Source organism: Panthera tigris, chromosome A3 (genome assembly GCF_018350195.1).
Source record: "Panthera tigris isolate Pti1 chromosome A3, P.tigris_Pti1_mat1.1, whole genome shotgun sequence".
In the NCBI taxonomy this organism is placed as follows: domain Eukaryota; kingdom Metazoa; phylum Chordata; class Mammalia; order Carnivora; family Felidae; genus Panthera; species Panthera tigris.
Window position 1 is genome coordinate 104471794 of NC_056662.1, and position 22764 is coordinate 104494557.

Genomic DNA, 22764 nt, shown 5'->3' on the forward strand with positions numbered 1-22764 from the left:
ACTAATGTCCATTAAGAGATTATGTGGTTGTTTGAGATTTTATTTTGTAAATTTTACTTATTTTGAGAGAGAGAGAGAGAGAGAGAGAGAGAGAGAGAGAGAGAGAGAGAGAGAGAATGCTCACGTGCTTAGGGGAGAGGCAGAGAGAAAGAAGGGAATCCCAAGCAGGCTCCACACTGTCAGAGCAGAAGAGCCTGACCTTGAGGGTCCATCTCACTAACAGATCATGACCTGAACTGAAATCAAGAGTCAGACACCCAACCAACTGAGACATCCAGGCGCGTCAAGATTTTAAATAATATAAAAATATAAAAAGTGAGGGGTGCCTGGCTGGCTCAGTTAGTACAGCATGAGACCCTTTACCTCAGGGCTGTGAGTATGAGCTCCATGTTGGGTGTAGAGATTACTTAAAAAAAAAAAAAATCTTAAAACACACACACACACACACACACACAGTAAACCAAAAAAAAAAAAAAAAGGCAAGATAAAAAAAACCAAAAGTGTACCAATTACTTCATCTCACCAAACCAATTTAACATCCGGGTCAAATATAACGTCTGTCAGTGTCTGACAGGTTTTGACATGGATAAACACCAATAAATATACTGGGGCCCTGAAAGCAAAAGCAAACACCCTAGAACAGCATCTCCCAAACCAGTGCATTCTGAGGGAACCTGGTCTGAGGATTAGAAATAGCAGTTTATCCACACACAGGTCTTTCTGACAGGATTTTCTGGAGCCTTTAATTTGTCAAAGTGTACTAAGAAACTCCAAAATTGGATTTGCTATATTCTGTGGGACTGTGGCTTGCACAAAGCTAATAACCACTCTGCGGCTTAGCAAACACGGCTGCGGAATACTCAACCAACACAGGACTCCACAGGAGCAAAGCAAAGGAAACTCAATAGCGAAATACAGCGTTCAGGCGGACGGGCATGTATTCGTTCCGCTGCTCTCTGAGCAGCACCGTGAAAGGACACCCCCCACCCCTCAATGCCACCGCAAATGTGCCTCAAGGAGAGAAGAAAGGCCTGCTGGAGAACTCTTACCGTAGCAGCTCTCACAGGCTCGCCCTAGGAGGGGGTTCTGTGGCTGGAATGTGGTCCCCACGGCTCCATTCACGGCACCAGGTTTGCCATTGCTGGCGGATATTTGGTTGGGATTTGGTTTGCTGCTTTCAATGAAATATAAAGGGAGGTGATAAAAATGACTTGTATAACAAGGCAAAAGTCTCTGTATCTCATCGTCGACTTAACTACATATAAACATCTGAAGGTTTAGTAAATAAGAAATAAGCTGGTAAAAATAAGGTGTTAAAATGAACTCAAACCATTCATCTTTGCAAAACAAGGCCCTGTAAAAACCAATCTCTTATGCCTGATAGAAAATAAATAGGGCCATTGGCTCTTCTCCATCCAAATACAATTTCCTTAGAACACCTTCTGCTGCTTTTAAAAGATACAAGTTCCTAAGCTTTATTACATGAAGCTTTATTATCATGAAGTCTCCTAAGAATAAAAGATAATTTTTGGGGTCAAATAAATGAAGCCAAAGCAGAGTGTTGTATTTAGAGAAAACCACTGTGCCATCCCTGCTGCAGGTGTGAAAGCTGCAGACTCTGTGCGTTGTTGGCTCTTGAGTGGAAGCTGTTGGCATTTCAGGAGATTTAACCGGTTATGATAATAATTTCTACTGCTACATTTCAATTTTTATGAGGAAGACTACAATAGCACTTTAAATTAGGAAAGCCAACACAATTTATTTTTTTTTCCTTTTAAGAAAAAATTTTTAGGAAGAGGAAAAAGGAGGCACCTATCAAGTATCTACATGTAAATTTCCCAGGCCATCCTTCCTCAGACATAGGTAACCCAGATTACCTTGTGCACTTACTGTGCAAACACGGCTAACTTTTCCCCGTGTAGGGTAAGCTAATTCCCCTGCTTATAAAGCCGGGCCTAAGAATACAACACAGGTGCACATGACATGTTCTCAATAAACTCATAGTTCATTAAACATATTTATTCAGTGCCTCGCAAACAAAAGTGCCTGACCCCAAGGAGCTTTCATTCTAGAGGAGCTTCCACTTCTATTTACTAGACAGAAGACAAGCAAAATAAAGTGGCCAACTATTTGTCAGCAATGAATGCTGAATGACTAAATGCAGATTATAGTCTATGTCCCCACAGCTACTGAAATAATGAGAGTTCACAATTAACAATACACTTGGAGTTTCAACAGAGTTGGCTCAGGAGTTTCCTCTTTGCTGTTCTCTGTTTCTTCAATTCCATTTACCAGTGAAAGCCTATTGTATAAACTTGGCCTAATGGCAAATTACGATTTCTTTCTGGCATTGGTACTGTAACTCTTAGGTGATACCTCTCCGCTACCCCAGAAGAAATCATTTAACTCCGTGTGCACTGAGGTCCCTATTCTGTAACAGGGCTATTATTTACACTGCTAACCTGTGCCAGCAATGTGTTTTCAAGACAATTCGTTTTTTAAAACATATTTTAAACAAGACAGAATGCATTTTTCTTCTTAAAGTTTGCAGCTGAAAACATACACAACTAAAAGTGGTGATTTATAATGACTAAGATTTCTAAGGGTATGTAATAATATTCAATTTTAAAAAATCTACTATATATAGATAGAAGTGATGGCCCCTTATCAGAAGGCTTCCCCCCAAATATGAAAATTTCTGACATTTAAACCCGGGCTAAATATATGTGTTAAAAAAGAGCTAATACAAATTCACAATTGAGCTGCCTTAAGCAAACACAATTTTAGTTGTTCAATTGAATTTTGAGTGTTATTTGACTGAATAAATCACTGATCTTCATTATAACTGTAAAAGGAGAACAAGTGTGCAAAGACTCAATGAATATAGATGTGTGAATCACTTAAAATTAGTTCTGCAAATTCAAGTACCTACAGGTTAATTCTCAGGTGACCAACGAGGTCAATGCGACCATTTGAATAAACTTACTCTAAGACAAACATACCAAAAAAAGTTTTTAAAGCTGCATTATATGAAACTGCCCTTTAATCTAATACCCAAACCTCTCTTCCCTCATCTGTATTCCAGATTCTACCCCTAGTGCCCTCCTGAGAATTTTGTACATTCAATTCTCTTTCCTGGACCCTACTCATGGTCATGTAAACCTATTTCTCCTACTTCAAAAACTCCCGGGGCGCCTGGGTGGCTAAGTTGGTTAAGCATCCAACTTCAGCTCAGGTCATGATCTCACGGTTCATGAGTTCAAGCCCTGTGTCAGGCTCTGTGCCGACAACTCAGAGCCTGGAGCCTGCTTTGGATTCTGTGCCTCCCCCTCTCTCTGCCCCTCCCTGCCCCCCTTGCTCTCTCTCAAAAATAAACATTAAAAAAACAAAACAATCAAAAAAACCTGTTACTCTTTTCCAACCAGCCCCTCAAAGAGCTCTCTCAACTGACCTTTCCAGCCAGTTTCGCTGAGTGCTGCTAGTCCTGTCTGCAGTTCCTTAGTTCATATGCAGTCTTCACCATTACATTATAGATGACCAGTGACCTACCTCCATGTTGCTAAATTCCCAGGCTATTTTTCATCAACATCTGACATAATTAATTAATCTCTTTCCCTCCTTGAAATACACTCCTCTCTCAGCTTTTGTGATAATGCACACACCTTGCTGTCCTACTTTATTGAAATTCTGGATTTCCTCAAGCTTGGTCCAAGACCCTTTTATCTTATTCTTCCTCCGAATAAAGCTCATCCATGGTTTCAAACACAATATTATATGCTGATGGAGCTCAAATTTCTATCTCTAGCGCAAAACTCTCCCCTGAGCTTAAGACCAATATATCCGACATCATATTCAACACCTCCTTTTGGGATAGAGCAAATTCAGAATGACCTAACTTGCTTCTCTGCCAGCGTCTTAGCTTGGCGAAGAACACAGTAACCCACCTTGTTGTGCTGGCCAGAAATCTGGGACTCTAGCTTGATATTTCCCCTCTGCCCCTCCATACAAGTCAATCACCTCCAAGTGGTAGACCATTTCCAGGGCCACAACCCCAGGTCAAGCTACTGTCATCTTTCTTCTCTAAGAACTTCAAAATTGGTCTCCTTACATCCACTATTACTCCCTTTCCCCAAACCGTTTTCCAAAATATAGCCAGTGATCTGAAAGTACAAATTTGGTCATGACACTTTCCTGTTTAAAATCCATTTCCACTGTTCATCAGATGGGTAAACCCTGGCCCCTGCCGACCATACCTGCCTCCCATACCTCACCAGTCTCTTTATAAAAGCTCTACTGCCTTTCTCTCGGCTCCTCAACTATGTTCTGCCCCTTCCAATCTCAGGATCCCCTTGACCTGGAAAGCCTGTACCAACTGGTTAATTCTTCTTCCTCCTCCAGAGTTCATTCAAACTCACTTCCACAAGGAATCTTGCCTGTCAGCATCAACAGAGTCTGGTCCCCTGGTGTAAATTCTCATAAAAGCTATTCTGTTCTTCTCCATTACAGTACTTGTCACACTAGGCAACTGTTTGGCATCTGTCTTCCCCACACTAGAATGAAGCCTGTCTTCTTAACCTTTCTATCTCTAGTACTGAACAAAGTGCTCTGTATATAGAAGCCTGCCAGGCTCAAAAGAATGATAGCATAACGTAATTCTCAATCTATTATTTGTTTCAAAATACTCGATTTCACAGTTAATTGTGAAATTCGTCAAAGGACTCAGATTCTTATCCAACTCACTGTAACTTCATACCTTCTATTTAGATAAAGATTTATGTAACTTTTTTTCAAGTTATGACTAGAAACTGTCGTGATCTTCAAAAACCATTCACTTAGATCAGGTTGGCATTGTAAATATTTTAAGTTCCGTGGGTATTACAATTTCTGTCAAAACCACTGAACGCTGCCACTGAAGCACGAAAGCAGACATAAACAACACATAAATGAATGAGTATGGGTGTGTTCCAACCACACTTTCTTTACAAAAACAGGCGTCGGGTCAGATATGGCCTGCAGACTAGAGCGTGCTGGCCTTTGACTTAAATTGAGACTCCCACAAAGTCAATGCAAAACATAACAGAAACAATTATCTGGGTTAGTAGGTGAAAACTGGCTAAACGTACTTTTCCTTTGCTGTGACAGCACCACAACGCACAAGAAAGCTGCCACACTTGTCTCTGAAAATCTGACACATGAATCATAACACTGTTCTCTTTGGGGAGTCGCTCTTTTACCAATTACTCAAATAAAATATCCTAAAATACTGGAAACTACTGCAGAAGGGACATTACCTCTCTGAATAAAAATTATGAATCCTGTCAATTACATGTTATCTGCCTTGAGATAAAAAAATCATTAAAAAAAATCACAATTCATGGTCTATGAGGCCTCATACATATATATAAATATGTATTAATATATCAAAATTCAATAAACAAAATGCTATGTATAAAACAACTACACTAAACACAGAGTGAGAAAAATCTTGGAGCAGTAGATAGCACTTTGAGAAAATTTCATTTTAAACCCCAAAGAACCTAGTATAGCACTAGGTGCTTGATAAACCAAATTTTCCTGAACAAATGAACAACGAACTCCAAAGATCTCAAAAAAAAAAAAAAAAAAAAAAAAAAAAAAAAATTACAATTCATTTAAAATGTAGCAAATGAAAAGCAAACTGGCATTCATTTTGATATGATAGTGATTTCTAAGCCCCCAAAATAATGATGATAGAACACCAGCCATGTGAGACAGCTGACATCTATTCATTACTCATCCAACAAAGTATGGTTCTTACTGCTTTCTCTCACCCTTCTCCCAAGCAAACAATGTAAAATCCTCCACCAAATCAACACCCTCAAAAAGGCAATGTGAACTACCCATCCCCCAAAACTCCGTTCCATAACATAGTTTCAAAAGCTGCTTAGCTTTCTGAAACACATTTGTTTCAAGTAATAGAGTTTCACAGGTTAGTTTTCTGATGCTTTCCCTGCAACGTTCCTAGAAGTATACTGTGGGTATTTTATTTTCCCTTTAGTCCTTTTGTCTCCTTGGGGGACAAAAAAAATCACTGTCGTGGTATAATGGAAAGCAAGTCTCATGCTTTGTAGTGGAAGAAAATAAGATACACAAAGAAATCCGAATTTAGCTGAAACTGACCACAATTACATATTTTGTTTTGATAGAATTAATACCATGACAAATATTTAAAAAGATTTCCATTACTTACTAAGTTGGGATATACACTTGTTTCAGTTTACTCTCAGCTTCTGCTGCCTTTAGACGTTTCTAATTCAAAAGACAGATAAAATATTTTATGTACAAGGCTAATAATTATTGCCACTTCATTGTCTTAGAAAATTCACATGAAAATGAAATATTAAAACATCGTTCGCACAAATTGCCATTTTAAGAAGGGCCTTTCCCTTCCTGTGCACATTAAACTGCAGTGTTCTGTAAGACAACTGACTAGATTCTGAGGTTCAGACTGCAAGTATTAATAACATTTGAGACATAGGTTTTAAAAATAAAGCTGTAAACAAGTGAAGTTTCCACTGCTCCCTGAGTGAGTAAACAGGGCTCACAAGTAACCATTTTAACTTTTCAAATTTAGTTTCTACTTTCTTTACAGCCCTTCGAGGAGAAACACACACACTCTGCTTTAAAAAAAATTTTTTTTTGGGGCGCCTGGGTGGCGCAGTTGGTTAAGCGTCCGACTTCAGCCAGGTCACGATCTCGTGGTCCGTGAGTTCGAGCCCCGCGTCAGACTCTGGGCTGATGGCTTGGAGCCTGGAGCCTGTTTCCGATTCTGTGTCTCCCTCTCTCTCTGCCCCTCCCCCGTTCATGCTCTGTCTCTCTCTGTCCCAAAAATAAATAAAAAAAACGTTGAAAAAAAAATAAAAAAATAAATAAAATAAATAAAAAAAATTTTTTTTTGAAAAATGATTAGTTTCCAAGGTCCATGCAAAAGAAAGAGACAACTGTCCCAAGTACAATTAAATAAACATTTATCCTCAAATGTTAAGAGATGCGCAATAAACTTTAAAGCTGGCTGAACTCACATCAGATTTTAAAAGCCAAATGTAGGTAAAGGAATGGGGGAAAGATTATGTAATCATTTCCAGAAAATGATCAACACAGTAAATGAATATAAGCAAGGAAGGAAAAAAAAAATACATGTTGTAGATATCCAAAAAGAAGACAAAACAGAATGTAAGGCATTCATCCACTTTCTCAATGAGGAGGAAAAAAAAAAAAACATTTAAGGCGACAACTTAAAATTTTTAGAGACAGAGTAGAAATTTTTGGAAATAATTTAATTCAAAAACCACTTTTCAACCACTCATGATGCCATCATCTCCACCACCTTTAAGGGACTTTTTTTGCCCTGAAAAATTCAAGTTTCCAGAGCACATGGTCTTCACTTCTACCTATGTTGTTTAAAATAAGCACTTTTGTATTATGATGTTGACACCAGAAATTTTTCAATAAGCCATGGGTATCTCTTCATTATTCATGACCTCGACAACTCACTATGATCATTTAGTATCCAACACTTGTCACTGTGTGATCACATAACTTAGGGAAAATAATGTCTGTGTTAAATATATTTGCTCCTTTCTTTACCACCTCTAACCTATGACTAGAAGAATCTAAAAACAAGTATTGACTGAAGTCACTAAGGAAAATGTACCTTTCCCCCAAAGTAATAGTACTCAAAATAAGTAATTTAGAGATTTACCTCAACTTGGAACATTAAGGAAAGACTCAAATTAAAAGATTCCCTGCTTTTAGAAATAATTTTGGAGAAAAACTTATGCATACTACCAGACCATCAAACTAGTAAGACTAACAGTTAAGGTCAAAGATGTATATATGACACAAATGTCATCTAAGGAGGTTTTCAGAATATCTTTTAAAATATCTCAAACTGGGAGCGCCTGGGTGGCTCAGTCGGTTAAGCGTCCGACTTCAGCTCAGGTCATGATCTCACAGTGAGTTCGAGCCCCGCATCAGGCTCTGTGCTGACAGCTCAGAGCCTGGAGCCCGCGTCAGATTCTGTGTCTCCTCCTCTCTCTGCCCTTCCCCAGCTCATGCTCTGTCTCTCTCTGTCTCAAAAAGAAATAAAAACACACAAAAAAAATTTTTTTTAAATATATCAAACTATATGGTTGATGGCATTGATCTGAATTTCTAATACTTCATAAAATGACCTCACATCTTAGGCCATTCCTATCAACTATACTCAGAAAGAGACAAAGCACCAGGCACCTGCAAGGATAATACTGCCTCTCTAGTGGTTATCTCCCCTTGTCATCCTTCCAAAATATTTATCATAGTGACTTTAAAGTCAGAAAATACTAGAACTAAAATCTTAAAACAACATCTTAAGGATGTTAAAAACAGTATAGAAAAGAGAAAGCCAACAAATTTAAAATTAAGTGTATTGCTAAGAAATACTAAGATATAGGGGCGCCTGGGTGGCTTGGTCGGTTAAGCGTCCGACTTCGGCTCAGGTCATGATCTCACGGTCCGTGAGTTCGAGCCCCGTGTCGGGCTCTGTGCTGACAGCTCAGAGCCTGGAGCCTGTTTCAGATTCTGTGTCTCCCTCTCTCTCTGCTCCTCCCCTGTTCATGCTCTGTCTCTCTCTGTCTCAAAAATAAATAAACGTTAAAAAAAAAAAAAAAAAAGAAAAGAAATACTAAGATCTAAAAAGAAAGCTCACTTTAATGCAATAGTATTGGTAGCAGTATGAAGAAAATTACCTGCTGCACATATCGGTCAGTAGTTTTCCACATGTAATAATATTCAATGATGCTAGTCAATGATTTCCAAGGGAGCTGAAAAAATATTTAACATGATAATGAAAACAAGGCATTACTGTAGGAACGGCTTTCTTTTTTTAAGTCACGTTTTAAAAAATAATGAGGCAAATATCCACACAGAAGATTCACTCTAGGAGAAGTATTTGAGAAAACTAAAGTTAATTCTTAGCAAAGTGTACCCCAAACAAGTTACATTCAGTCAGAAACTCTAAAACAACACAGTCTGTTTCTCAGCTCCCATTTTGTTACAGATGATAAACATTATGACTGATAATATTTCAGGACCTATTCAGGAAAGTTATTCTCGGGCTACAGGTGGCACTGAAGTAGCACAATGTTTAGAAATGACATTTAAATAGATTTAGCCCAAGTTACTTTAACTTCCAAAGATGCCAGCTACAACTGGGTGTCGTTTGGTCTCTGCAGTAACCGTTCTCATCTTTTCCAAAACTGCTTTATTTTCACCTATTTTGTTATAAATAAAATAAAACCTAAGCCTCTGAAAGAGTACACGGTTGAGTGTAGTCTTGCATTTGAAAAACAGGAAGCTTACCCTTTGCTATTTTCCATAATTATTCAAAACTGGCCAAATGAACGCCCACTAAGGAGACCCACAGCCAAAGAATATATTCAGGAATATGTCAGTATATTCCCTCTGTAAAGGGAAATCTGTCAGTCATCCCAGATGCACATGGGAATAGATCAAACCTTCAAGCGAATGACTGTCAACGGTCACAGTTTGTAGCGGTTGCATCAGATTCTACAGATAGGTGACTCAGCACTCTCTCTGACTTCTAGCTAACTTGCCCTAATGCACCATCGGGATTAGAGAATCAAAACAGTACTTCCCAGACCCCACTGCAGCTAGAGGTCTGCTTGAAATCCATGTGTACAATATCCACACTATTCTTTAATCACCTCAACATTTCACTCACCTGTTTGCTATGAAAAGAAAACAGATGGGAGTTTTGAGAAAGGAAATTATTTTAAGCTTAACTGGGTAGCAACTCCAACAGCAGTTACGAATGTGGTCTCTTTAAAGGACCCAATCAGCACAGCCACTGGCATGTGCGTTGCAGCTAAAGCAAACAGTTTTCTACAACCCAACAAGCAATCTAATGGGAGTTGAAAGTGTCTGAGGGATGGGGTAAGGAGCCCATGGCAAGACCTCACAAGGCAAGACCTCAGAGGACAGTCACGGGCACAGTCCCCTAGGGCTTCAAGCAAGCTAAGACCTCTTCATCTGCTAACTATTCTTCACCTGAGAAACACCCCTGGCGTTCATTTATTTACCTGGAAGCCTGAGAAAAGGAAACCAAGTGACTATGTAACCTGAGCTTCATCATCAGCCAGATTTTATCTGAGCCATCAAGTCCTAATCAGCTGTGCTCAGCACCACCACTCTCTTATCAAGAAGTATGGCCCTGAAGGCACAAATGACATGTCCCAGTGTGTCTACTCCTGTTGCAGTATCATTTCTCCCTCAACCCTCATGGCTCCACAGGAGTTCCCTATGACCTGTCAAGTGAGAAGGAAAAAAATCTGAATGTGGCAGATGGCTTTGCATGATATACCGGCATGAGCCAGAATTCTGCTGCAGCATTTTGGCCCCGAGCAGGGGTGGCTCTAAAGCACAGTGAAGAAGAAAGATCCTTTAAAAGGGCAGGGCATTAGAGTCACCATCTGGTTTCCTAGTCTGAGTTGAAGGAAAGCTGGCCAGAGGTACTAATCCATACCCACTCAGGGAGAGTGGTTATCTACCTGTCACAATGATCAGGGAGGGACTTGAAAGGAAGCAGATTAGAAGGTTGGTAACAATGAGGCTTAGGAAAGAGGTTTGTGGGACAGACACTTCTTGATGGGCCTAAGTGTGAGGATCTTTATATCCCCATGTTTATCAAAGGCTCCTTCTGGAGAGGAGGGTCTCTTAACATCAAGAGGGCAAGATGATCTCTAGGGTTATCAGCCAGCCTGTTTCCCTAGCCACAACAATGATTGTTCAAAGGACACATCAACAAAATGGACACAGAGGCAAGCAGATTACATATGGGTACCCCTACATGGACATCCTCTCACCAAATTTGATCTGATTACTCCAGGTGTCCAATCTGCAAGGAACAATGTACACTGGGCTTCCAACATGGCACCATTCCTGGTAACATGTCAGTTACATTAGACTCTCAGCATCCTGGAATGAACAGACATCTTGTTCTTGTTGAATAGACAATTATTCTAAATATGATTTGCCTTTTCTGCCTGTAATGCATTGGCTAGCAATACCAACCACAGACTAATGAATGACTTATTCTCACAGAACAGCTTCTAACTCAGGGCTCAGAACCCTCAGGAATAAAGGTTTGGGTTATGCTACCAAGTTGAGAACTCTGGTCATCAAAGGTACTAAGGAGAGAACATTGGGGGAATTTGATTTTGAATGCCAATGAAGGCCTCAGGATGAGTTTCAGAAAAGAGAAAGGAAAACTAAAGAAGCTATCTATATTGCCTTCCTTGTTTATCATAATTATTTTCCTTCAGCAGCCCAATTCCTTTTTTTTTTTTTTTTAAGAGAGTGAATGAGTTGGGGATGAGGGGCAGAGGGAGGAAGAGAGAGGGAGAGGGAGGGAGAATCCCAAGCAGGCCCTAAGCTAGATAATGTCATTCCCACCTTAAAAATGAGAAGAAAACACCCAGATAACCTACAAAACCATACCGATTCTTGAGCTAATGTTACAAGATAATCAACTGAACTGGATTCCAAAGTCACTCAGTACTCAAAGACTAGACTCATGAGCTACTTTTACTTTGGCAAAGCACCAATAAATAAATAAATAAATAAATAAATAAATAAATAAATAAATATAACAAATAAAACCAAAGTAAGAAGAAAACAGCCAAAAATTTACCAAATTATTAAAGGTCAACAGTGAGCTAGGACAACTGTTGTAGCATCTATGGGATCTCTAGACACTAGGGGAATCCATCCACATTTGCCACGGGTCTCCATCAGGTGTTCATCAGAAAGATCTGGGCCAGAGCAGGAAACCTGAGAAAGCCCCTGTTGGCGGTGATGTAATTTGCACTTGATCTTAGCTAAAAGGCCGAGAAGTGGTGGTGGTGATGTAATTTGAATCTACACAAATAAATGAAGAGGAGCAGAAGTGATAACATTTTTAAAAATAAATAACAATACATAAATAAACATGGGGGGAAAATATTTTTAAAAATCTCTTTAAAAAGATCACAGTCTAAAGCCAAAAAAGTTATAATTCACTGTGGGATTTAGAACATAGCCAGAATTATATATGACAAAAAAAGCACAAGAATGGGAGGGAGGAACTGGAAATATATTGTCACATGGTTCTTCTTCTTCTTTTTTGTTTTAAGTAAGCTCTACACCCAATATGGGTCTTGGAGCTTGAACTCACGACCTAGAGATTAAGAGTCACATGCTCTATGGATGAACCAACCAGGCATCCCAATCACATGGTTCTTATAATCTATGTGACCTAAGTGAGTTTGATTGAAGACAGACTGTAGGACATTAAAGATGTATACTGTAAACCACTACAAAAATAAAAGTTTAATTGGTAGGTCACTAGTAGAAATAAAACTGGAATAAAAAAATTAATTTAAGGGGCACCTGGGTGGCTCAGTGGGTTAGGCATCCAACTTCACTTTAGGTCACGATCTCACAGTTAGTGGGTTCTAGCCCTGTGTCGGGCTCTGTGCTGACAGCTCAGAGCCTGGAGTCTGCTTCAAATTCTGTGTCTCTCTCTCTATTTCTGTCCTTCCCCCAACTGTGTTCTGTCTCTCAAAAACAAACATAAAAAAATTTTTTTAAATTAATTTTAAAAAGGGGAAAAGAACAAAGAACAATGGGACAAATGGAAAATTAATGGGAAGATGACTGGTTTAAACCAAAACTTGTAATATTGATAATTACATTAAAGGTAAATGGTCTAAACAATCCAAGTAAAAGGTAAAGACTGTTAGACTGGTTTAAAAAAAAAAAAAAGATCCTATTGTATTCAGTCTACAAAAAGCCCACTTCGAACATAAGTAAGACACAAATAAAGTGATGGAAACAAGATATACCATGTAATCAATAGAATAAAGCTGGAGTGGTTATATTAATAGACCTCACCATAAGGAATATTACCATGGATAAAGAGACATGATGTAAAGACAAAAGGGTCAATTCATTATGAGAACATAACAGTCCTAAATGTATGTACCTAATAACAGAGATTCAACATAATTAAAGCAAAAACCTATTGTAACTGAAAAGAAAAACAGAAAAATTCACAAGCATAGCTAGAGGCTTTCAATACTACTCTCTCAACAGAACAGGTAGACAGAAAATCAGTAAGGCTCCAGAAGACTTGAACACCATCAATAAATCTGACCTAAGTAGCATTTATAGAACATTCCACCAAATAGCAAAATATCTCTTCAAGAGCACATGGAACATTCACCATAGTAAGACCATATACAGGATGAGAATCACATCTCAAAAATGTAAAATTTGATTTTTTTTACAAAGTATGTTTTCTGATCACAACAGAATTAAACTAGACTTCAGTAACAAAAATATGTGAAAAAGATGCAAATACGTGGAACTTACCTCTAAATAATCCATGAGCCAAAGAAGAAAATCAGAAAGAAAAACAAAAAATACTGATGCAATGAAAATGAAAACACAACTTATCAAAACGTGGAGACAGGCCCTGTAGTAGTTGGGCCTGCTGACGTTGAGACAGGAGCACTGAAGAAACCCTCCCACATTCCAGGCCCCACATTAAGCATAGGTAAGAATTTGATGTCTGTGAATGTTCAGATCACCTCCTATTTATTGCTTCAGTGAGGGGAGGAACCTGCCCCTCAAAACAGTATCAGATGGCCAGGACGTACAACACACGACACTGAAGACAAAACAGAGGAGTCTGACTGGTTTATTAGTCACAGATACTCACAGTCCAGGGGAAGATGACACCATGTAGGGCCACAGCGAGTCACTAGGGGCTGCGGAAGTGAGGTTCTGTGTAACAAGAGGGTGAGGTGTGCCCTGGTTCTGAAGAGAGTTCCCAGGGGAAGATGTGACTGGCCTGTCTCAGTAATTCTGCAGGCTAGCAGGGAAGTGAAACCCATGAGGTTGAAGGCTGCGGGGGAGCTGGAACTTGGCAGGTGGGGAGTCTTTCCTGCTGGTGAAGGATATATTTGGCAAAAGGAGTGGAACTCACAGTGAAGTTTTTGTGGCCCAGTGAGGCTCAAAGATATCAAGGCAGCACATGAAATTTTTGGTTAGGCCTTCCAATACAGCGGTACCCTGAAGGTAAACAGAACAACCACCAAATCCAAACCCGGTCCAACTACAGATTAGATTAATATATTAAAGGACTGGGTTTAAAAGGTAAGACAGCACACATGAATAGATAGGGATTTAAACAGAGAAAAGCATAAAAAAGAAAACATAGGGGCGCCTGGGTGGCTCGGTCGGTTGAGTGTCTGACTTCAGCTCAGGTCATGATCTCACACTCCCTGAGTTCAAGCCCTGCATCGGGCTCTGTGCTGACAGCTCAGAGCCTGGAGCCTGTTTCAGATTCTGTGTCTCCCTCTCTCTGTGACCCTCCCCCATTCATGCTCTGTTTCTCTCTGTCTCAAAAATAAATAAAACGTTTAAAAAAAAAATTAAAAAAAAAAAAAGAAAACATAAATGTTAGCAAAATATGCTAACATATTTGAAGAATTCCTTTAAGAAGTTTATCAGTATACTGGACATGGCAGAGAAAATTAGTGCACTGAAAAATAGATCAATCTAAATTATAAATTGTACAAACTAATACACAAAGAGTAAACCTTAGTTCTCAGAAATTCATTAAAATAATTACAAAGAAAAATATACCCAGGTGCATTGTAGTAATAATAAAACTGCTATTAAACAAACAAACAAAACCCAAAACTGAAGGTAAAGACAAAATCTTGAGCACAAAGAAAAAGAAACATTCACATACGTAAGAACTTCTCATCAGAAACTACGTAAGCCAGATAGAGATACACCTTTAGAGCACTGAAAGAGAAAAAGAAAAACAAATGAATTCTACAAAGAATACTATTTTTGGGGTGTCTGGGTGACTCAGTCGGTTAAGCATTCGACTTTGGCTCAGGTCATGATTTCACAGTTTTTAAGTTCGAGCCCCACGTCGGGCTCTGCTGACAGCTCAGAGCCTGGAGCCTGCTTTGGATTCTGTGTCTCCCTCTCTCTCTCTGCCCCTCTCCCGCTCGCTCACACTCAGTCTCTCTCTCTCTCTCAAAAATAAACAAACATAAAAAAAAAAAAAGAAAAAGAATAACATTTTTGTTAAAGAGGACAGGAAGACAAATTTAAGATAAGGCTAAAATCACTGTCAGCTAAGTACACTCTCAACAAATGATTACAAGAAAAGTTTCAACCTTAAAAAGATACTAGGAAAAGACAAAGCACTTCAGCACAAAGCAAGCTGAAGAAAGGAAATGACAAACATAAAAGTGGAAGTTAATGAAACAAACAAACAACAACAAAAATCAAGCAAGCAAAAAACTGGTTCTTTGCAAAGGTCAAAAACATCGATTAAGTCCTTGCTGGACTGATGAGGAAAACTACCAGTATCAGGAATGTGAGGGGGCATCACTACAGATCCATCCCACAGATCTTCGAAGGATAATATGAAATTAGGAACCACTTTAGAACAATAACCACTTTATAACATTTTATGACAGGAGATACCTGTCTTTGTATCCCACAGCTATGGACAATGAAAATAGCCCTGGGAGGATCAGAGTCAAATAAGAAGCTATGGCAACACAGTGGCACAAAAGATGAAGAATAACCACAGAAAAAGGATCACCAGGGAGGTAGGCTTAGCTGAGACACCTGGAACCGGCTAAGAACAAAGAAGAAGGGTAAAGGCTATCAGTGTAAGTGGGTGCCAGTGTGGTCCACAGTGGCCCGCTCTGCAGAGGAGCCTGGCAGCCACTGCCACTGAGGATCTCGAGGACCTCAACAGCCTTCATGACAGCTGCAGACTCCCTGCCATGTGCACAGCTGAGGACTCTGTAGTATTTGTTGGCGTGGACTCCAGCAGCCTATTCTGCAGAGGAAACTGACGGCTTCTGCCACTGAGGTAACCAACAGCCACTGCTGATACTGACCTCCTAGGGAGGGAGATGCTGCTCCACCCCTCCCAGATGCTGCTGTGTCCCCACCCCAGGAACAGGGCTGCCAGCCCCCATCTCCAACCCTGTGCATATCCGGGACCCCAGAACTCTGGCTGCTCCACATGCACCCACACTTCAGACCTTGGTTCCATGGTGGTTCTGCATGAGTTCACCTCTCGGTCACCGACACCGCAGGCTAGCCAGCACACCAGACCCCAGGCTGCTGTCACTCTGGGAGCATACATGCTCCGCTCCTGGTTCTGACCCAAGCTGATCCAGGCACCACTGCCATGGCAAAGGTACCCTGAAGCCAGATCCAATGCCAAGAGGGATCCCTTCGGCAATGACACACCCCATGGGGGAGAAAGAGATCAGGAGATCCCCAGCAGCCTTCACTGCCACTGCAGACACCCAGAGAATGGGCCGTTGAGGACCCCTGCAATCTCAACCGACAACTGACCTCAGCAGATGGAACTGAATGTACACTATGCTGATGGGCCTTCCCAAGAGCTGGAACCATCATACACAAGCTTCCCACACCCTTGTATCCACGGCAGGCGAAGGTCTCTCCCTCCCCACTGAAACCAGTCTGTAAAGTCTGGTAGAGGTGACTGATCAGTCAAATGCACAAACATCAGCACAAAGCTATAAGAAATACGAAGGTAAGGAAGCATGACATCACCAAAGAAACACAGTAATCTTCCAGCAACTGACCCCAAAGAAATGGAGAGCTATGATTTCCTGATAAAAATTTCAAAATCATGGTTTTAAGGAAGCTCAGTGAGCTCCAGGAAAATACAGATGACAGGGCGGGCCTATGCCGGCGGTCTCCATCTTGTTCTGTGTCCTTCACCTTGACCACACCTCCTCCCCTTGAGCACCCCCCCCCCACCTGCCTAACAGGACTCGGACCCTTCCCCAGCCAATCGGCTGAGGCCACAGCCATTACCTCACCAACTGCCCCTAGGCCCCAATAAAACCTTTGTCCTTTTGAAACTCACTCTCTCTCCCTGGTATCTCACAGCTGCGTCGGTGCAGGTAGGGGATTGAGCTCGAGCTAGCTCGAATAAAGGCTCTTTTGCTTTTACATCGGACTCGGCTCCCTAGTGTAGTGGTCTTTGGGGATCACGAATTCTGGGCATAACAACAGATAGAACTGAAATCAGGACATAGACCCCAATACCAGGAAAACAATACACAAAATAAGTTCAACAGAGAGAAAGAAATCATAAAACAAACAAACACAAGTTCTAAAACTGAAGAATACAATGAGAAATGTAATATGGAACATCAATAATGGACATTTGTGAACTCAAAAACAGGTCATTAGAAATTATCCAGTCAGAGTGAAAAGAAGAAAAATGAAGGAAAAAGAGTATATCTAGTCAGTAGAAGGAAGGAAACAATAAAGGTCAAAGCAGAAATAAATGAAGTATAAACTAGAAAAACAAAAGATCAATGAAACTAAGAGTTCCTTTTTTGGAAAGTTAAAACCAAACTGACAAACTTTAACGAGTCTAAAAAAAGAGAGAGAAGACTGAAATAAATAAAATCAGAAAGGAGAATCAGAGGAGACGTTATACCTGATACTGCAGAAATAAGAAGGAATATAAGAGACTGCTATTCACAATTATACACCAACGAACTGGATAATCTAGAAAGGATAATTGTCCTAGGAAGTTATCAATGGACTTCTCAAATAGAAATTTCCCCATTTCAAAGAGATTAAAAGCTTAATTAAAGAGAGCAATTCCATACATACAAAGACAAAAGGAAGTACATAAAAGTAGGCCAGATTATCTAGTATTTAAAATGCAAGTGAGAAACTATGTATCATTAAGAGGAGTCAAGGACGGACCCATAAAGCAAATTTTCCATACTGCTTGCTACAGGTTGTTTCCATATTAAAGGACCACATCAAACTCAGGCTCAACAATTAGTAAGATAACTAGAAAAATATAGAAGGTCCAAAGGAGAGCAACAAACTTAAAGCAGACCTCAGAAATATTTTGTGCAAATGGTTAGAAAAGCCATCCATATTTTAAACTTGGAATTCAGAGCCTCCTGATCCCAGGTTTTATAATTGCTTCCCAGAACAAATGTCAATTTCTCTCTCTGCAAGACTAGCCTTCATTCTATGTTGAGCGGATAAACATTACTATGTTGCAAGCTTGCTAAATGAAAACTTTAAGGTTTACCAGCTTTTTAACAAAGATAAAATATTCCCATCCAACATTTTAGGTGCAGTTTTCTACTTACAAAGTCTTGACGTATGTCATTGAAGTCTTTGCCATATTTTTCCAGTGCCTCTTCAAATAAACTAGCTTCAGAAGCTGACCACTCTTCCATTTCATCTCTGCATAAAACAGGCCCTCCAAGCGGTACTAAGACACTAATTGCACTGCTTAAATCATAGCTGTGCCTATACAATGTATCCATAGCATGAAACTGAAGAAAACAAACAAAATGGAGAGAAAAGATCAGTCAGAAATGCAAACTTGCCAGATTATTTAAGAACAGGAATACTAAAATGCATGATGCACTGAATTAACACTAATATACGTAGGTGTTTATTTTTTAAGTAACAAAATTAAGAAAAAATTTAAAAAACAGATTACCTATTTAAAATGTCATTTACTGATTTAAGAAAATGTTGATTTATAAGGTGTGTATTTAAAAAAATGCATTCATTTGTTACAGTAACCTAACCATGAAAATCCAGGGCCTCTGGGCACAGGTATTAACTGGGAAGCCAGTAAGTTTCACCATCCTTTCAGTTAAAAGTGCCAGAATCGCTTCACCTATTATACAGGGTTGTCACAGCCTTCCTTGACAAGGGAATAATAGATTATGTATCAGACAGAGAAAAAATATTCCCAGGTTGGATTAAGACAATGATGCACTAAGAACGAGAGTTACAGAAAACAATGGAATTGAGAATCAGGGTGACAAAACAAAACTACACATCCATGTTACACAAACAAAACAAAACGCATATCCATGCAGAATCAGTAACTGGTTGAGATCTTCTAAGACCAAGAACAGATGACTAGGCTTGCTTGAATCAGCTAGGCTGGCATGGGTTTCCTACATATTTCAGGAGAGAATGATATAAAGAGTAATTTGAAACGAGGAAAAGATAGATTAGGATAATATACCTGTTTTTGTGCAAAAGTACCTTGGGTCTGGCTTATTTAAAACACATTCTTCTTCCCATCAGAAGCTGTGAAGAAACTTAGGTTCCAAAACTTTAAACTTTGAAAAACCTGTGATGGTATTTCTACCGGAGAACCAGAAATTCATTCATAACATATACGCACATTTGTATATGTGGAAGGAAAACTGCAGAACAGGGTGACTGGCTCTGCTGTGTCTGGATAAGCATGGAGGTGTGGCCCAGAATTGGTCGGCAAGGTGACCAAATCCTTACCAAGTGAGGACTAGTTCTATTAAACTTTCTAACTTATGGGGGCACCTGGGTGACTCAGTCGGTTGAGCGTCTGACTTTGGCTCAGGTCATGATCTCACGGTTCGTGAGTTCAAGCCCCACATCTGGCTCTGCGCTGACAGCTCAGAGACTGCAGCCTGCTTCGGATTCTGTGTCTCCCCCTCTCTCTGCCCCTTACGCCCACTCACGCGAGCGCGCGCGCGCTCTCTCTCTCTCTCTCTCTCGCTCTCTCAAAACTAAACATTAAAAAAAAAATTTTTTTTTTAACTTTCTACCATATGAAAGCCAAGTCCTGCACCTTGTACACAGTATCTACCGATATTAAAATTTTCACAAATGGGGATAGTATCACATCCATGTGGCAACATGTCTCTTAAAATTTAGCTGGTGAGTTCCCTACTACTCATACAGGAGTATAAAATAAACTCAAATATCAACAAACACCTGTTAAAGAGAAAAAATCACTGGCTACAGTATGCATTAAAAAGACCTATTTATACTGTGATACATTAAGACACTGAATATGAATTTGTTGACAGAACTAAAGGTGGGATTCAGGACATACAGACATGTTTAAGGTACAGTACCTAACTGCTTTAATAAGGATTAACATCTCTCTTAAATAAATCACTGGATTCTACAAAACAAAAGCAAGCAGGAACCTCATTATCTGTTCCTTAGTCATAATCACAGCTAGGACCACTGATCACGTATAGTCTTTTGCTGTATGTGTCACAATCATGGAATAACTTCAATTTTTAAGTGAATTTCTTCTCACCTTTCCACAACAACGGTTACAAAAATGTTAGAATTTTTGATCTTTGGATCTTTACTCTTTGCCTGTGCTCTGCAAACTTCATAATCAACGAAACCCCACTTTTCTAACTAAACTTCTCACTTGACAGACTCATCAGTTTCACTGTACTGTGCACTGTTAAATAAGTTTACATCATTCTTGAAATTATTTAGTTCCTAGATAAGTGATCTACAAAAATGAAAGCAAAGTTCAATAGCACAGGGATCCCTTCAATTAATAATATATTACTATAAACAGTTATTTTTGAAACTAAATTTACAATGGATAACAAAACTGAAGATTAAATGGTATTCAAAATCAATAATTATACAAATTAACTCTGCTGCTGACATTCCTCAAGAGGTAGTAGTTCTTATAATTAACAGGTGCTCTGAAACCCAAAGTCACAAGACTAAATGAGTGTTTCTCAGCTGATATTATAGCAGCCACTCAAAGCATAAAAGGATCTTCGTTCTTTTGTTCACACGAGGTGATGAAAAGGCTTCTCTTACAGGCACTTTTACAAATGATGATAGGCTATTATCTCATAGAGTTTCAAAGAACCGAAGTAACATCACAGGCTTTATAAGTGATTATGACCCAAATCTGAAGTGAATAGATTGTTTTAATGATTCTGTTCCTCACGGAGTGTGTCTTACTGGACACCGAAGTAAGCAATGGCTTTCGGAAGACTAACCCCTGCACTGTCACAAATCAAGTGGAAAGAATGGGTCCAACTTATAGGCAACTGGAGGCTATGAAACCCCCAGAGTCCAATTTGAAACGCAGCCCGGAGGAGAGCGCTGTCATGATCAGTATGCGTAGAAAAAAATCTACATCCCATCAGACGTATGCACTATGGAATTCCCAGGGAATAATTTTATTTAAATTGATGACCAAATTCATAAAGGAAACCAGAGGACCACATTATGGGCTAGAAGTCCATATTAACTCCATCTTTCTGACACACATAGGAGGCTCCTTCTGAATGGACTTTTACGGAGTTCAACATCACGCTAAAAAGCTGTAAGCAAAACACAGAATCTACCTTCTATAACATAACAGACAACATCAAGTGAAGACTCTCAGAAATAGGCTAACACAAGACATAGGAGTCTGACATCTGACTCACGGTTTATCAGTAAGATAACAACAATTCCAAGCGCTAGACATGTAAGAGAACACACTGGAAGATTCCGTTTATATGAACTTTGAGAAAAGTAACAATCACTGGTGAGAGAAGTCAGAATAATGATTCCCTCAGAAGGAGGGGGCAATCTGACTGGGAAGAGGCATGAGGGAATCTTTTGGGATTCTGGTAAAGTTCTTTAGATCTGGGTGGTCGATTACATGAATGTATACATATACACAAGTTTGCAAACGATGCACCTGAGTGTACTGAATACACTTTACTGTGTATACGCCTCAATTTAAAGTAACACAAAGAATTTAAGGAGTAAATGTAAAACAACAGAAAGTCTTCCCTCCAGATAAATACAAAGATACCGTGTTTTCAATAGAGATACAGATACACACAAGATCCATTCAAATCTAAATTTAAAAAATCATAAGAACTCAGCACAAGCTGTTCTCTCTGCCAAATAGTGGTGAAGGTGTTGTCATATTTCATCTCATTCATAACAGATGGAGATGACAAACAGAAGTATTTTCGGAGGAAGACTGACAACGAAAGCTCGGCAGTGAAATTCTCATCCTTCGCTCATTAAGTACAATCACACAACGGTAGACTGGATTATTATTCAGCAAATATTCACTCCCTCCCCTGGGCCTTCACAGAAGAGGAGTCTTCCACTCCACTGATGTGGAGCCTGGCCACGTGACCTGACTGGCAGATAAGATGTTCAAGATACGTGACAGAACAGAGCCCTGGCATGTGTTTGCATATCTAGGTTTGCCCTCTTGAGCTACTGGCTTTTGTCACCAGAGGAGGAGATACACATGGAGCAGATCTGGACTCACACTGTAGTTTGGCACCTAAATTGGCCCAGTCTAGTTCAGCAGAATCCTAGACAATCTGCAAAGGAGTATATAAGAAATTAATGCTTGTTGTTATAAGCCACTGAAATACTAGGCAGTGTAACAGATACTGTGTTTTTCCTTTTGAGAGTAAAGAACTTACTCACTCCGTGCTAGATGTGCTATCAGCAGACACCCTCAGCTGTCACCTTTGGAATGAATTCAATTCAAGAAAGAATCATCACCCAAGATCATGCCCTTTTCCTGGCACAGCCTTTATCCGATGATGCAGGGGTATACAGGCTCAGCCTGTCACCCGGATTTGGGACAACTCTTCGAAGTGTCCCGTGGAGTCGGCGGAGGCTTCAGGTATCATAGCCCACTTTCTTCCTCAGTTCAATCCTGCCTCCATCCCTCCTCTTCCACAGTTTTTTTTTTTTTTTCTTAAATTTTTTAATGTTTATTTTTGAGAGAGAGAGAGAGAGAGAGAACGAACAAACAGGGGAGGGGCAGAGGGAGAGGGA

The 22764-nt window shown here is 39.7% G+C and overlaps 1 protein-coding gene across 5 annotated transcripts in view; it reads right to left on the bottom strand.

Annotated features, from left to right (window-relative positions):
* The window catches only part of MTA3 (metastasis associated 1 family member 3), a 225305-nt gene that overhangs the window by 36584 nt on the left and 165957 nt on the right, over positions 1-22764 (bottom strand). For 4 of the 5 annotated variants that reach the window (XR_006215907.1, XM_042982073.1, XM_042982070.1 and 1 more), the window contains exons 9-12: positions 18279-18467; positions 8766-8840; positions 6230-6288; positions 1050-1174 (exon numbers count right to left, since the gene is read on the bottom strand). Coding sequence is in view for 4 of the 5 variants with exons in the window: in XM_042982073.1 (XP_042838007.1) it covers positions 1050-1174; positions 6230-6288; positions 8766-8840; positions 18279-18467 (448 nt within the window). In the remaining variant the exon portion in view is untranslated. The remainder of the gene's footprint in view (positions 1-1049; positions 1175-6229; positions 6289-8765; positions 8841-18278; positions 18468-22764) is intronic. The other variant, XM_042982071.1, reaches the window with a different exon arrangement.